Source organism: Nannobrachium achirus (assembly GCF_963921795.1).
Source record: "Nannobrachium achirus genome assembly, chromosome: 4".
In the NCBI taxonomy this organism is placed as follows: domain Eukaryota; kingdom Metazoa; phylum Chordata; class Actinopteri; order Myctophiformes; family Myctophidae; genus Nannobrachium; species Nannobrachium achirus.
Window position 1 is genome coordinate 75659807 of NC_137813.1, and position 17403 is coordinate 75677209.

Genomic DNA, 17403 nt, shown 5'->3' on the forward strand with positions numbered 1-17403 from the left:
GAGTATAAAATAATGGTTAAATGAGTGATCACACATTACACAGAGCACCTGTTCAGGGGCACAGGGGAGGCATTATAGAGACCAGGATTACTGCATGTTTTTGGGGGACACAGGGAGAACATGCAAACTCCACACAGAAAGGCCCTATCGCCAACCCCACCTAGGGTGTGGGCGCTGATGAAGTGGAGGAGAGAACACACCCCCAGCACCCACAGCGTCCCCCGGCGGGAATCGAACCCGGGACCTTCTAGCTGTGTGAGTACAGTAAGTCATGGGTTCCCAAACTTTTTTGTCTCAGGGCACCCCATAAATATATACCCTTTAATTCGAGGCACCCCTACATTATCATTTTCACTCCCAGCACCTTATATTTATAGCATATATTGTATGTCCAAAACCGTTCGTTTTGTATTTATCAACTATAAAATGTACTAAACTAGTGAAAACAGCAGATCTACAAGCACACAAGTGCTTGTAGATTGGCTGTTTTCACTAGTTTTGTGCGACAGTCTTGTATGATGAAGCAGGGCTTTGCTTTACCAAAAGACGTACACATTTGAAACTTGGAGATACAAGGTTTCTTCCCGACAGTGACAATATTTTAGTGATTATGTTGCGAGGAAAACATTGAGATAATAGCCATTTTGGTTAGAACTGACTGAAAATAAGTTTGTACTTCAAGTTTAAAATCATACTAAATATTTTTATATAGTGTCCAAATGAATTCCAAATATTATCAAATTATCTCGCGGCACCCCTGGACTGCCGTCGCGGCACCCCAGGGTGCCCCGTCACCCACTTTGAAAACCCTCACATGGCATTTACAGAACAGTACCTTTAGATGCACTGATGAGGTGAGATAACACTGGTGTGATGACACTGCAAGGAGGGGAAGGGTGGCTGTCATGACAGCAGACAGCAGAGAACAGGAAACTAAACACTGCAGCTAAAACCACAAAGAACTAACAATAGCAGCAGACACATGCATCAACCATGTACTATGTTGCTGCCTGCACAGGAATTACAATTTACAAGTTAGGCATTTATCAGATGCTCTCATCCAGAGTGACTTACAAGCACGAGTGAGCATGAACTGTAGTCAATAAACAATAAGGTAAATAAATAGTCACATGAGTAGAGTGCAGAGAGAGAGAAATGTAGTTTTTTTTAAGTAACAAAATATCTCCATAGCAGTGGTGTAGTCTATTTCCCCTGAGGATTAGAGCATTCACGAATAGGGATTTTTTAGTATTCGAATTATTCAACCTTAAAGGATTCGAATAGTCGAATATTCTGCAGGTCTGGCCAAACGGTCAAATATTAAGTAAGCAAGAGGCGAACATTGTGAAAATAGCAGATCTACATGCTCACAACGCCTCGCAATGCGAGGCGGCCTTAAAAACAAATATTTATCTGTGGAACCGAGTCACATTAAATGTAATACCTACAATTCCAAGTGCTGGTCAGGGTGGGGGTCCCCAGTTCAGTTAATTTGGCCTAAAAAGGTTTGAGAACCCCTGGTATAGAGCATTAACAAATTCATCCACCAGGGGCATTGACAACTCATTCTTATGACTTCCTCTCTAGCCAAGCTTTATAAACTATAAATATTTTTAAAGAGAAAACAATTAAAATCGTAGATCGTATCCAAAAAGTAAAGGTCCTATACCAGTCTCTCAGGCGTTTACTTCTTGCGGAGGGAGAGGTTCCGAAAGGAGCTCAGCTAAGGATACAGTGTGATTCTCTCCCAGCCTTAATGCACAATAATAATAGGCCTAGCCGCCTAGCATACACACAAGACATGCATTGTAGCCAGGGGATTTTAATAAAACCTGGGAATAAATTACCAAACAATTTGTTCACCAATGTGTTCGTAAAGGTGTCTAGTAACATATCTAACAAAGACTGAAATCCAACATCCCTAGCAAAATGTTTGACAGCTAGGGTAATTCTGGGTCTCATTCACTTACTATACACTATACTGTAAGGGGAAAAAATACTCCCAAAAATATGCTTTCAGCAAGACTATGTTATCAACAATTTGCCTCATAAGCAACACTAGACTGCCAATTACACTTACAGCTGGGGAGATTTAATGTATTGGACTGATTTTGTTTCACCCTCCAATGCAGCCAGTAAGCTGCTTTCAGCCTCTTCTTTTTTCCATTTCTGTGTTGGTGTTGACCAGGGTGTTTTAGGGAAGGAATAGAAAAGTTCACTCAGATTCTCCGCCAGGCTGGGTTGCCTAACCAGGGCCCTCAAATCTTGGAAGGCATGTGAAGAATCTGACTGACACATCTTCATCACCTGACCGCAGAGATAATGTGTACCTATTTGAGTGAGTTTTGGACACAATTTGTTGGAGTACAAAAAGTGTGTTCTGAAGAAAACAAGACATGGCAAAACAGTTTCCTGATGGTCCAAGCAAGCCAGGCTTTTTATGCCTTTAGTTACAGTGAATCACTTAAACTGATCAACATGGGAATGGTGTGGAACCAGCTGTGACGTCAGTCATAATATATGCGATAGCTATGACGTATGACTCCAAGTTTGGGCAAGGTTTCCTCCTGATCTGAGCCCCTTTATAAACGTCCATTATAAAAGTAAAGTCACATAAAATATATATATATAAACATGGAACACCAGAGGTGCCTCAGTAACCTATTGACGGTGTGCACATAATTGCCATGTGAAATTCACAATTTAGGCATTTAGCAGACGCTCTTTATCGAGAGCGACTTACAATGCCCAAGGTTAACACGTACATCAAAGGCATAGATACGGTGTAATGCCTCAGTGATCTAGCATCTGTCTAAACAGTATATAACATAAAAACAATAATCTGTACACTGGGAACATACAAATGGCGAGCGCAGAAGCGGAACGCAAGCGAGGCCAGCTGGCCGCTCTGACCATGGCAGCGGTGGTCCTCGTGGTGGGGGTCCCCCTGTGGTGGCGGACCACCGGGGCGCGCCGCGCGTGGCTGCCCGTCAGTCAGATGAAGGAGCTGTCCAAGCTTCAGCTGCGGCTCAGAGTAGACGTGGAGGTGGTGTTTGCACGTGGAACCCTGAGCCCAGAGCAGCAGGAGAAGCTTCCGTTGACTCGGACGCGACACGAGGAGCAAACAGTAGATGAGGACACACGTTTAAAGTACAGATATGAGACGACATACCGCACGGCGACGATCGCGGAGGAAGATTCTTTGAACCTGCCCACCGCGGCCGAGGCAGATCTCTCCCTGCACATGCTCGGTGAGAGAAGATTTGGTTCCGTCGTCGTGTATGTCGTTCCGGAATCGTCGTCCCTGCTGCCCGAGGACGTGGTGGTGTACGTCGGGCGGCGTCGGACAGCCGTGCTTCGTATCGGCGCGGAGACGAGAGTGAGCGAGATGCCGACGCGGTTCCTCTCTCTCCTGGAGCCGCGGGTCAAGCAGGTGCTGCGGGTGATGTCGATCAGCCGCACCGACATCGCCGATGCGCTCGGTGACAGAGTCCGCCTCTGCCCCAGCAACAGGGAGAGCAGTCCAGGAAGCGATCAGGGACCCGATCCGGAACCCGGGCTGGATCGGAAGGCTATCGTGCCGTCAGCCATGCCGGCCTTCCAATCCAGCCCGGGATACGACATCACCTTCAGCCTGTTGAACGCGGACCCAAAGTCGCACAACCTACAATGGGACATAGAGGGCGCTGTGCGGAGATACGTCCAGCCTTTGCTTACAAAACTGGCCCCTGTGGCCAACTTCAGCGTCGACTCTCAGATCTTGTACTACGCCACACTGGACGTAAAGTCTGTCTTTGACGGCGTCCTCAACGCCTACACACTCGATGCCGACAGCCTGGCCCACGCCATCGACCCTGTCGAAGCCAGGCTAGGCTCAAACGCTGCGTCTTCCAATCCGCCGTTGAACTTCGTGCTGTACGTCCCCGACGTCGGCCAATCTCCGCTTTACATCCGCGGGAAGCAGGGCGTGGCGTCAGATGCATTTCACTTGGCGCGGTGGGGCGGCATCATGGTCTACAACGTCAAGGATCGCAATGGGCCACGCACTGAATTTCCCGTCAACGTCGACGTCGACATGGCTAAAGTCATGGGGGTTTTCCTGGCGCAACTCCGGCTCACGCTGGGTGTGCGGGCCCCGGAACGTCCCCCCGGCTTCCTGGTGGCGCCGTGCGGCGACGCAGGACTGGCTGACTGGGAGCTGGACCGCCTGATGTGGAGTCGCAGCGTGGAGAATATCGCCACGGCGGCCACCACCGTCTCCTCCCTGGCGCAGCTGCTGGAGCAGATAGGCGACATTGTCGTCGGCGAGGACGTCGCGCGGCAGCTGTCGCGCAGCGTCGCTGCAATGCAGCAGGCTGTGGGCGAGCTGGAGGCCGGGCAGCTGGCCTCGGCCCTGAGGTACAGCAAAGCAGCCGTCCTGGCTTCAGAGACGGCCTTCTTTGACCCCTCGGTCTTCGATCTCCTCTACTTCCCCGCTGAGCAGAGGTTGGCCATCTGCACACAGCTGGTGCTGTTGTTCTGCGTGCCCGTTCTGCTGTCACTGCGCAAAATGGCGTCCGAGGCCGGTCAGCGGCGCAGGGATAAGAATGCCAAGATGGACTGAGGAACGTTCCAGAATTAGCCATTAAACCCTGCATTCTTCATTAACCGGATTTCCCCCAGGGCCCCCTCCTTTTGAGGACCCTGGGGGGCCTATTTTTGGCCATGCCTTTATCCCTAAGCTCTTTTGCCATGTTTTACTATTTTGTAAAATATTTTTAAGTATTTCAATTAGCTGATCCACAAGCTCATAACCCTTTTTGCAATTTTTTACCATTTTTAAAACCATTTTTTAAAACTAGAAAGATGCAATCCTGGGAAATTGTTTTTTTTACAGGATATTTATTACCCGGCTTGTTTGGATGATTGATTCTGATTGGTCGAGCGCTGAAATCAGCTGTGAATTATAGGCGTATAATGACCGCTCCGCTCTATAATTCACCGCTGCCTAATCAAAGGCTCAGAGCAGCTGCTGTGTTCAGGCTGCACTGCATGGATTTAGTGCCGTATCCAACATGGCAGCCATGTAAACAAACACACAGCGTCATTTACAACCAAACGTTGCTCTGAAGAATGTTTTAAAAAACATATTTGAGGCGAGAAATAGACGACGCAGTAACAGAAAATGGATTCTATTTGATCAGCACTTCCTTGTTATCCAAGGCGACCGTGTTGCGCTCGGGGGGACGCACTTTCAGCCGTCTGTAAACAAGGAAATACTTTGTTTTGATTTTAGTTTTGAGTCAAATTATTAATGTTATTATGTATTAGCCGGGTAATAAGTGCTATAAGGTTTTGCTGCTTGGTCATTATGGCTTATATGGACACTTCAGGCTGATAATTCCCCTCGGCTCCGCCTCAGGGAATTATTTGCCCGTCGTGTCCATATAAGCCATGGACACATGCAGCAAGACCTTATCGCATACATATTACATACTGTGATGTCAAGTGAAGCATGACCAAAAGACTCCTCTGTTAACATTACTCAGAAAGTTTACAAAACAGGTTCGCTTTGCTGGGGGAAAAAAATCTCACACCGAATACAATAGTTTGTTGCCTATAAATAGCAAGCAGGGGTGTCGCACCAAATTCTGGGCCCTGGGTACAAGGATTCACTGTGGGGCCTGTTATTAAAATATGTTATTGTTTAATATGGTATAGATACCATTTTCAGTGTTAAATGTCAATGTCATGATGTTTTGAACAAATAACTAATGCCTGTGACGAGCTGTCGTTACTGCAGGAGAATGACACTGAGAGATGCCAATCAGGTCATACTGCCCAGGACACGGGATAATGCCAAGCCAAAACTGGCCTTGTCCTTCTCTTTACTGGGCCCCAGACAAGGAAAACATCCGATATCTATTGTTATGTCTATTGTTATGTTCCACATTGTTATGTTCTATTGGCCAATGAAAGTCTTCTATGCTGTATACACTCAACTATATATGTGACAATATTATGCTTTGTTGTCAGAAGAAACTTACTGGACATTCTAACTTTGAATACATTTATAGAAACAGAGATTTACACTGTGTGGGCTCATTTCTTGTGTGTGTGTGAGTACTTTAATCTTTTGGGGAAACTGGTTATTTTCTTGGTCCAACTAATATTTAAGGTAAACAGGGAAAAACCTCCCATCAATGGTCCTTTCGATCCGATCAGCTCCGAGAGAATATTTTTGGGATTTGAGTGAACTGGTGGACAGTTCCTTCTTCTGAACCCGACTGACTTCTCTCCGCTGCTGCCAAGAACACCAGCCTGGACCTTATCTCTACATTCCAGTTTACCCCCCCACACACGCTTCGAAGGGCTTTCTCTCTCACTCTTTCTCAGGCGCCGAGAAATATCATGGGAGAAAGGTTTCCTTATAACCGCACAGTGTAAGTTCTGTTTTCATTCATACTTTTCCTTGACTGTAAAATCACAGTCGTGTCCAGTGAATATCAGATACCTGCTAGTTTAAATCTAACACTAGCTGTGTTTTTGGTCTTGTCGTAGATGGGTTATATGTAGTCTATCCTTTTGTTGTTGTCTTTTGTCGTGTGTTGCACGTTTGAGGAACAGAATAGAGACTGAGGTCTCCTATTCTGAGGACATAGCAGACTGTTGGTCACAGATATTGCTTGTCCACATTAATTGGTGTTATTTAGCACGAGACTTCAGTTAAGTCCCCAGGCCAGATGTTATTTCTGCCCTGAAGGAAATCTTTACACGATTTCGTTTAGTGTTGCCAGGACAAAAGCAATTGTTCTGAAGGAAGTTTCTCGTTGGCCAGTGCGGTAACCCATCATAATAACCACCACACGTTGTGGTTATTTTATCAATAATTACGCTTACATGTTCTGTCTTATCTGTAATTTCACACCCATCACTCAGTTGTTGTTTTTTTTTCCCTTCTTTTTATCCTGTCCACAGACCTACATTCTCACCGTTTTGTGCCTAACCTATTTAATTGAAAAAATGGGAAACTCACAACAAGGCAAGCTGCCAGTGAAACTGCCAAGTTTTAAAACTAAACCTCAGCCGAGCTACAAGAGAGTCCGCTCCACTGAATCATGTACAAAAACGTTTGAGACAGAGTTAATTGCCGCTTTAACTGCTGAAATGGAGGATCCTGATTTAAAGATCATGGTCACAAAATGCCCGGCAATTGTCCAATATTTGCCAATCTGGCGAGCAGAATTTGACTATGACGACTCACTTGCTACCAATGATTTAGCAAAATTATCAAGCTCACTTTATGAACATGTAGAAAAAGTCAAGAAAAGAAAAGGTGAGAAGGCAGCACAGAAAGAAATTGTGAGGCTAGGGATCTTATCTCTCAAACAAATCCGTAAGGCGGCTGCAGAGAGAGAGGAAGTTATCGCCAGACAAAAAAGAGAGCTGGCCTCGTACAGTAAACCCCTGCCTACTTCCCCACACCGAGCGGCTGCTCCGGGGACAAGCTGTGAAGACGTCCCAGTACCAAGGGCCACACGTAAGCGCAGAGATGCTGACACTCAAACTTCACCAAAAAAGAGAATTGAGGGTGCACAAGGGGGGAGTGATTCATCAGATGGAAGTGACAATGATTCATCAGATGAAAGTGACAATGATACATCAGATAACTCAAATGCTTTCTCTCCTCCTCCTCCTCAGGACTCAGCACAGTTTGGAGATGCTGTTGACCACACGGAGAGGTCCTTACCGCCCCCTCCCAACGCTCCACACAAACCAAAACCACCAGTCACTAAACCAAAAGTACACACAGGTGAGCGTCGGGAACCATTACCTCGAATTGTTAAGGCTAAACAACCCACACATACGCCACAGACCAGCACTGCTGACTCTCTTCTCGCCCCGATGGTAGCCTACCCGACAGGGGATGGAACAGTGTATAGTTATCGTAAGTGGTATCCAGTTGACATTGATAATACAGCAAAAACCTTACCTGATATCCAGAGTAACCCTGGTCAGTGGGAAAAATCAATAGAGGCCGAAATAATAGAGCAAAGGCTCAACACAAGGGAAGTCAGAGAATTAATCACAAGGTGTTGTCCCAAAGCTGTGAGCTATCAAATATCCCGAGGTGCTGAATTGACACAGGCAGACGGTCTCCCATACCAGTGTATGGATCTCGTGCCTGCGAATGGTGGGGACCCGGCACGTGAGGTTAGAAATGATGATCACCAAGCCGCAGTAAAGTTGATGATAACTAACGCTAAAGAGCTCATGAAAGATAAGGTTGATCTATCCTTAGTCACTAGCCTTAAACAGAAGGAAGGCGAAGATGTCTCTGATTTCATACAGCGTTTTACCACCCAATTCGACCGCCATTCTGGCATGACCCAAGGGCAAGGCGGATATGCCAACGTGTTTAATCAATTGCTAGTTGATGCCCTTAGGCCCCATTTGAAACAGGCAATCATTATGCATGATCCGTTGTGGAAAAATAAAACTCTCCAGGACATTACAGAGCTGGCCAGATATTACAATACCGTCGTAGCCGAGCCAAAACCACGTCCTAAGTTGCAGGCTGTAATCATGGACGACGGACACGTCACATTGAACCCACCACCCGAACCACAATACAGGAACTGGAAAGGCCAGAGACAAGGAGGGGGAAACAGGGGTCAACAGCATCAACAAACTGGAGCCACAGGACAGAGTCAAGGTAACAACATCAACACAAACACTAACAGGGCCCAGAACAATACACGCACAATCACCTGTTTCAGCTGTGGAAAAAAAGGGCATTTTAGTAATGTCTGCAGACAGTACAACCCAAAGCTCCCATTTAAACCAGCAGACTGGCAGCCGAGGCAGGCCCAACAGCAGCAGAACCCTGCTACACAGGGCCCCCCAAGCCAGCCAGGACAGGTACAAACACAATCATGACTAGATAAGGGCCCATTGGGCCACCCACCCATGCCAGATAACTTGGCTATTGTCGATGAGTATGATGATGACACACCGTTCCCACCGCCACCACCGCCACTGGTGGATGCGGATTTAATTGATTTCCAATCACCTCCACGCACTGAGGAGGTAGACATTGAACACATACTCCTTTTACATGCACAGTACTACCGCAGGCCCCTCATCAACCTCTGGGTTAGTAATGTTAAAACCACTTTTCTCTGTGACAGTGGAGCTTGTAGGTCAGTGCTTAATTCATCTGCTGGGCCTCTGCCCCTGTCTCAGGACTCTATGCACATAAAGACGGCTTCTGGCCTGTCAGAAACAAAACCTTTGACTACACCACTAGTACTGTATGATCCTGACACCACACTACAAACCACTCTCCAGTTTATAGTGCACCCCACATGTCCGTGTAACCTTTTGGGGCGCGATGGTTTAACTGCTCTTGCTATTGATTTGATATCCTCCCCAGATGGCATGGCTCCCTACCGGCGTTCCGAAACGGGAGAGCCAGGGATCCTGGTGATGGATGACGTTGAGGTCATGTCGAAACATTACTATTCACTCGACCTCCAGAGTTCCACACCGCCATTTACCCCTGGTGAACTTGTAAAGACGCTTGACCAGTATCTCCCTCGTGAAGGTAGGAGCATTTACCACTCTCCCTCTGAGCTGCATGTCACACTGTGGTACCTTTACCATGACAATGTCGGCAATCTAACCTACGAGGAGGAGATATTCCACTCCCTGAGTGCACAGCAACCTGTCACTCTGACACATCTGTACTGGTCAGCGCATTGGGATGCTGCATTCGCCACTGTGCGACTGACAGCCATCCAAGAGAAATTCTTCCACATGCACACAGTGCCACACATTGCAATTGCTAAACCACACAGATCCAAATGGGAAGACGTGGGAGAACTAGCCGACAGAGCAGTTAAGAAAGGCCGCTTCTCACCTCACCCCACTCTTACAGGTGTAGAACAGGACCTGACACTCCAAATGTGCCGCATGCCGTTGGCCGGATGGTCACGGGTGCCAGCCCTAGTAGGTAGACACCTAGACAGGTGGTGACATGAAGATCAGCCACCTAACACAGACCACATCTTGAGTCTAGAAGCCGACACTAGTAAATACCCTGAGTTATCATCGCTGCCGCCATCTTTGTTTTCCCACGGGCCAGCTGATGTGGGCTTGATAACTGATGTACTCTCTATAAAAATTCCGCCAATGCCTAACTTGTTATCATATCCAGTGGTTAGACAGTACAGAATGAAACCTGAAGCTGAACAAGGAATTAAGCCTGTTATGGAACAACTAGTGTCATCTGATGTTGTGGGGCTTTGCCCAGATGCATTTTGTAACAGCCCTATTTTACCCATTAAGAAAGCATCAGGAGAATATCGCCTGACATTGGACCTGAGGAAGGTTAACGCCTCTGTCCTTAGACGTGCTGTTTGTGTCCCTGACCCATCCACCCTGCTAAATGATCTCAGACCATCTGCCGTCATATTTAGTATTATTGATCTCTCAAATGCATTTTTTTCAATCATGCTTGATCCGGCCTCCAGGGGTTGGTTTGGTTTTACGTATGGTGGTAAAAAGTATGCCTTTAATCGAGTCCCTCAGGGATTTTGCTGATCTCCCACCATTTTCTCCCAAGCTATTACAGCATGCCTGGAGAAGTTTGTTCCACCGTGCAACTCACAGGTGTTGGCCTATGTTGATGATTTATGCGTAGCCTCGGAATCTATCGAAAGCTGTAAGATTGACACCCTGGCTCTACTACATCACCTCTCAAAAACAGGTAGTAAAGTTAACATTAAAAAATTACAGCTCTGGCAGCCAACTGTAACCTATCTGGGCCACACCATCTCCGCTGAGGGCAGATCACTGAATGCAGACAGACAGGTAGCTATGCTGCAAACACCTAAACCAATCACCAAACGCCATATGATGTCATTTTTGGGCTGTGCCAATTTCTGCAGACAGTTTATATCACATTATGCCTTTAAAACCTGTCATTTACTTAAACTTATATATGGCAGCCCTATGGCACCGTTAGACCCACTTACATGGACTCCCGAGGCTGAGCTCCAATTCACAAACCTTAAAACAGAACTGGCCTCGACCCCCTGTCTCGCCCTGCCTGACTATACAAAAGAATTCATACAAACAGTAGACTGTCGGGTATGTGACTGTGAATCTTATATGTCCTCTGTTGTTTTACAGAAATTAGGTTCTTATACTCGACCTGTGGCATACTACTCGAGCCGTTTGGACCCTGTCGCCGCTGCCATGCCGGTTTGCATCAGACATGTGGTCGCCGCGGCTCTCGCTGTGAAAACTTCCTCCACCCTTGTTCTCTTCCATCAGACGAGGCTGCTAGTCACTCATGCGGTATCGTTACTTCTTTTAGAACAGAAAATGAGTTTCATGTCGCCTGCACGACACCTGTCCTGCATGGCCATTTTACTAAGCTCACCACACATCACTATAGAGCGTTGTACCGCACTGAACCCTGCCACATTAATGCCACTCCCATGCGATGGGACTCCACATGTTTGTGATTGTGTATCTGAGGTGGCTAGGAATACGCTGCCTAGGGCAGACTTGAAAAGTGAACCACTTTCTGAATGTGAATTGACATACTTTGTCGATGGTTCCTGTTCTCTTGATCCTCTAGGACAACGACGCTCTGCCTATGCAGTGGTGACTGCAGACCAGGTTGTAGAGGCCAAACCATTGCCCCCCAACCACTCTTCCCAGGCTGCGGAACTCGTAGCTTTGACCAGAGCCTGCATTTTGGCCAAGGGTCACAGCGTGACTATCTGGACAGACAGTCAGTATGCTTTTAACACCTTACATGTTTTCGCAGCCCAGTGGAAGCAGCGTAATTTCATTACCACAACTGGGGGAAAGATTGCTCATCACTCATTGATTTCTTCCCTGTTGGAAGCTGTCATGCTCCCATCAGCCATAGCGGTATGCAAGTGTGCCGCTCACACCTCATCTAAGGACCCTGTGTCCCTGGGCAACGCTTTCGCTGACCTCTCTGCCAAAGAGGCCTCCAAATCTTCCTTGGGTGAGTCTCCTCCTGCTCTAACTTTGTCTCTTCTCACCCCACCAACTGTTGATTCATTAGACCGGAGCATTCTTCTCCGGGCACAGCAGGACGCTCCACAAAAAGAACAGCTTCACTGGGTCCGCTTGGGATGCCAGTTTGATAAAGAAGGCTACCGTCGTTCTACGACTCGGCCTTTCCTTCCCTATCTTCCAAAATCCTTGTTCCACCCGGTGACTCTTGTGGCACATGGCCTCGGACATGTGTCACCGCCGGGGATGAGAGGTATCATTTCAAGGCATTTCAACGCACCAGGTATTACTACTTTCCTTCAAAATTTCTGCAGGCAGTGTTTAATTTGCAGACAACACAACCCACAGGGGGGAGTTAATATTCCCCTGGGGAAGTTTCCTTCCCCAACAAGGCCATTCCAAACACTAGAACTAGATTTTGTGGGGCCACTGCCAAAGGTTCTGAACTTCCAATACCTGCTTAATTTCATTGATCCATATAGCAGGTGGGTCGAAAGTGTATGCTGTGTTAAGAACGATGCACATACTGTAGCCAGAGCACTGATTGACAGAATCTTTCCACATGCAACACCAGAGACAATTTATTCAGACAGGGGAGCACATTTCATAAATGCAGTAATTAAACACCTGTGCACCACATTACAGATCACACACAAACCCCACTGTGCGTACAATGCACAAGCAAATGGCCTTATAGAAGTCACAAATCGCATTTTGAAATCTAGGATTTTGAAAATCTCTGCATCCACAGGCCTCCCATGGCCCCAGTGCGTCCCTCTGGCTAAATTGATTGTAAATGTAACACCCACCCAGAATGGACTGTCTCCCTATGAAATTGTTTACGGACGACCGTATGTGGTCCCCTCACTCAAACCTTTTACTTTGCCACAGGAGGATAGGTCCTTTCCTGACCCTATGAATCACATAGCTTATGAAATGAAAAAGTTTCTGTCCTCAAAACCGATTGCTCCTACTCTCATAGAGCCTGCCGTACCCAGTGACGAGCCAGCCCACAACATCTCTCCTGGGGACTACGTGCTCCTCAAACCCAACGTCCGGACCAAAGGGGGCCGCCTTCCATGGGGGAAAGCTTTGTGGGAAGGACCGTACCAAGTTACACTCGTCCAGTCCCATGTGATAAAGGTCTTCGGGAAACCCGGCTGGATTCCAATCAGACACGTAAAGCTCTCACCCCCTCCATTTAAAGACTCTGCTGCTAATGTGTCATAATACCTTACTTTTCGAAACGTGGGAACAGTTAGACTACAAAGGGTGCCTGCACATTCTATAGGGCGGCCTATAGGGTGGCCTACGGGCAACGTGGCAAGTGCTTCATGCAGGTGGTCTCAAACCCTAACAATTACCCATACAGCGTTTCGGAATCTATTGTTTATCATGACAACTCTCTTCTGCTACCTATGGATGTATCCGCTGGTCCTGGCCGCCCTTCCCTGTCATCCGGACTCCGACGGCACTCTATGGTGTGACTACGCCCTGCTGATATCAGACCCTAACTCTGAGGGCGGTAACTCTTATTCTAATAATATTAATTTAGATACTCTTTTTGGCTATACACCTGCTCACAGAAACACCCACCGGGCACTTGAACTGTGTGAAGATAATGTAGTTTGTGCTCATGCTATTTTACATCATCAGGCCCTGTCACCAGAACAGGATTGCTGGGTGTGCCGCCATATGAGACACCGATTCATCGTCACACCTCTAACCTCTGACCTTATTAATAAATTACATTATGAAAATAGTTTAGGACCAAATTCAAATTGTTCTCTGCCCCACGCGATGCTCATGTTATTACAAATAGGCTTGACACATTCCGCTAATGATTTCTCTCTGTTTCCTCCGCATAAGATATCCTGCGTCGATGCCGGTGATACCGTGACCCACAACGAGTCGTTCCTCGTCCCGCATAAGAGAGCCGAGATATGTATTTGCAGCCAACATGGGCACCACGTCGGGTATAGTTTATGTGGCATTAACATTTTTATTGTGAATATGATTCCTCCAATCTGTCAAATCACTTGGAAAAATGAAACTAATTACAAGTTTAACTGTCCCTTTAATAATTTGACCTCTTCACCTGGCTCTTTTTGGGTCTGTGGGAAGCATGCTTTTGCAAATTTACCTTTGACAGGCTGGTCTGGATGCTGTTATCCTGCTGTCATAGAACCTGCTGTCAAAATATACGCTGTTAACTCAACCGGGACACCAACAGGTGACAATACATCACACCGTTCTAAAAGAGCTATGCCACATAAGTATAAGGGCTACATTTTAGACGATCCATTCACATCCCAAGGCGCCGCCATTGGTTGGGGCATCTTCCCATTTGGGGGAGCAGTAGCGAGCTTGAATAAAATTAATGGGCTGGCCTGGGAAGTTTTGACCCTAAATATTGAAACCACAGGAAGCCTAAGTGTTCTCAATTCAGAACAGTTCCAAATCAGAGAGGCCGTCCTGCAAAACAGGATGGTCTTAGACTTAGTGGAAGCCAAACAGGGAGGGGTTTGCAGGGTTCTCCAGACAGATTGTTGTTTCTTTATTCAGAATAATTATGATAATGTCTCTTCTGCCATAGATCGTATGCGTGACGCTGCTCGTGAGCCTCCCCAGGCAGATGACTTATTTGCCTATCTTAAAAACCTGGGCTGGGGTTGGATCAGCTGGATAGCATCTTTTGCGCTTCCTATTATTATCCCAGTGATACTAGGTCTGCTTACCCTGAATTGCTGCATCATCCCTTTGGTAAAACGTATTGCTCATCGCATATTTTCCACTAAACATGACGTTCTAGTGGCAGAGGCAGTTCAGGCCAACGACCCTGAATGGCACGAGCTGTATCCCCTGCCTTCAGCCTCCATAGTCTAATATGGTGCTTTTTGCCTAATCATTATGTTTTATTGTGATATTATTATATTGAAAAAAAAAAAAAAAAAGATTATTACTAAAGATTATTATTATTAAAAAAAAAAAAAAAAAAAAAAAAAAAAAAAAAAAAATATTATTATTGATTATTATTGAAAAAAAAAAAAAAAAAAAAACAGCCTTTAATGTTCCCTTTTTCATATTCGCACACAATGGCTATTGCGTGCTAGGGGAGGGATTTAATGGTTACTTTTGTTATTTTTGTTTTGAATTTTCTTTTTATTACCTATCAACTGATTGATTTCTTTTTCCCTTTTCTTACAGATAGATAATTTGATTGACAGACACATCCGCCATTGTCTGTCCAAAGGTGAAATGTCAAAAGGAGGTTGAAGTTCTATATGGTTTCGTGAGTATCGAAACACATTACACACGTTTTTCCCCGCTGTAAAATGTTTTCTTACAGACTTTTGTCTCGGGCCAATAATTAACCGTAAGGGTAAAAAGGAAGGGACAGTTGGCTTAAGGAGGGTTCCGGTTTCCGACACCCCCACACATGTCTAGAATGACAACCTACGTACGTACACCTTACATAAGGTAATCGGGGGTGGATGGGAATTATGGCCCCCAATGCTGGTTCTGGGTCAAACCTAGCCCTGTAGACAGACCAGAGGAGTCTAGTTTATTAGGGTAGAAAAAAACCTTGAATGTTGTCTCCTTTAACCCAAATTCCTTTGTCTCGTTAAAGTAAACAAATGAGATGAAGTTTGTCTTGTTTTGACTAAAATCGACTCCAAACTGTAATCGGCCCTAAATTATAATGATGACTTGGGAACGTGGTGATGTGTTTTGACTCGCCTGATGGCATGGGGAATTTTTCAACCAACCTTAGGACATTGAACCTTTGTAAAAAAAAAATATATATAAAAAATATATATATATATAATAATATACTAGAAATACAGTTCCTTATTTGTTGCTCTCTTTAACTTTTGCTTTTGCTTTTTGAGCTATCGAAATGTTTTTACTATATTTTACTCGCCTCTGTGATAACAGTTGACTGAGGTTTTAGGGTCAGAATCCCAATGATGCTACGAGGTAAAGCTGGAAAGAGGCCTTGTGGGTTGATATATATATCTCGACCCTTTAACACTTCAAATGCTATCTCAGGGGGGAATTGTTATTAAAATATGTTATTGTTTAATATGGTATAGATACCATTTTCAGTGTTAAATGTCAATGTCATGATGTTTTGAACAAATAACTAATGCCTGTGACGAGCTGTCGTTACTGCAGGAGAATGACACTGAGAGATGCCAATCAGGTCATACTGCCCAGGACACGGGATAATGCCAAGCCAAAACTGGCCTTGTCCTTCTCTTTACTGGGCCCCAGACAAGGAAAACATCCGATATCTATTGTTATGTCTATTGTTATGTTCCACATTGTTATGTTCTATTGGCCAATGAAAGTCTTCTATGCTGTATACACTCAACTATATATGTGACAATATTATGCTTTGTTGTCAGAAGAAACTTACTGGACATTCTAACTTTGAATACATTTATAGAAACAGAGATTTACACTGTGTGGGCTCATTTCTTGTGTGTGTGTGAGTACTTTAATCTTTTGGGGAAACTGGTTATTTTCTTGGTCCAACTAATATTTAAGGTAAACAGGGAAAAACCTCCCATCAGGGCCCCCCTTGCTTTAACTATTGAAAAATAGCAGATATACAAGCTTGCACGCGGCATTCGCTTGTATCTGCTGTTTTTGAAAAATCTTGAAAGTCTTTGAATATTTCAAATCCTTCTAAGGTTTTTTGAAAAACCTATATTTCTATGTCAGTGGTGCTCAAACCTTTTCATGTCAAGGACCCCCAAAATGATATGTATTTGGCCATGGACCCCCATCTCAAAATATTTAGTTCCAGGGACTCCGCAGAAGCAAAATTTGAGTTACACATGTCTGCTTAAAAAATTCAAATATTCAAAGATTTGCACACATTTTCACGATTTTTCAAAAATAGCAGATCTACAAGCTCGCAATGCGGCACTCGGTGCCGCGCTGTGAGCTTGTATATCTGCTATTTTTCAATGGTTAAAGCATAAAATAATTAAGGCCCCTCCACCTTGGGCCCTAGTAACTCAGTCCCACTTTCTCCCCCTTGTGACGCTCCTGATAGCAAGTGTGGTTGCACTGATGCGAGTCGCGAAAAAGTCCACTGGGAATATCATAATGTATATTGTGAAGCATGACAGCAGTGACAACAGCGTGTGAAGCGTGACCAAAAGCTTCACTTTTACGTTCAAAAAGCTGGTTCACTTTGCTGCCGAGAACAATAGTGTGTTGATAGATAGATAGATAGATAGATAGATAGATAGATACCTTTATTATCCCAAGGGGGAAATGAAGTCACTCAGAAGGTACAGCAGTTACAGGTTACAGGACAGTAAGAAAAAAAAGAAAAGGACTGTTGTG

General features: G+C 45.4%; 1 protein-coding gene across 1 annotated transcript; it reads left to right on the plus strand.

Annotated features, from left to right (window-relative positions):
* Positions 1–2863: 2863 nt before the first annotated feature.
* LOC308283190 (GPI transamidase component PIG-S-like) lies at positions 2864–4603 on the plus strand (the record flags this gene model as incomplete). Its single annotated transcript, XM_080723569.1, has 1 exon — positions 2864–4603. One exon carries the CDS (start codon positions 2864–2866, stop codon positions 4601–4603), a length of 1740 nt encoding a protein of 579 aa, XP_080579695.1.
* Between the last annotated feature and the right edge of the window lie 12800 nt (positions 4604–17403).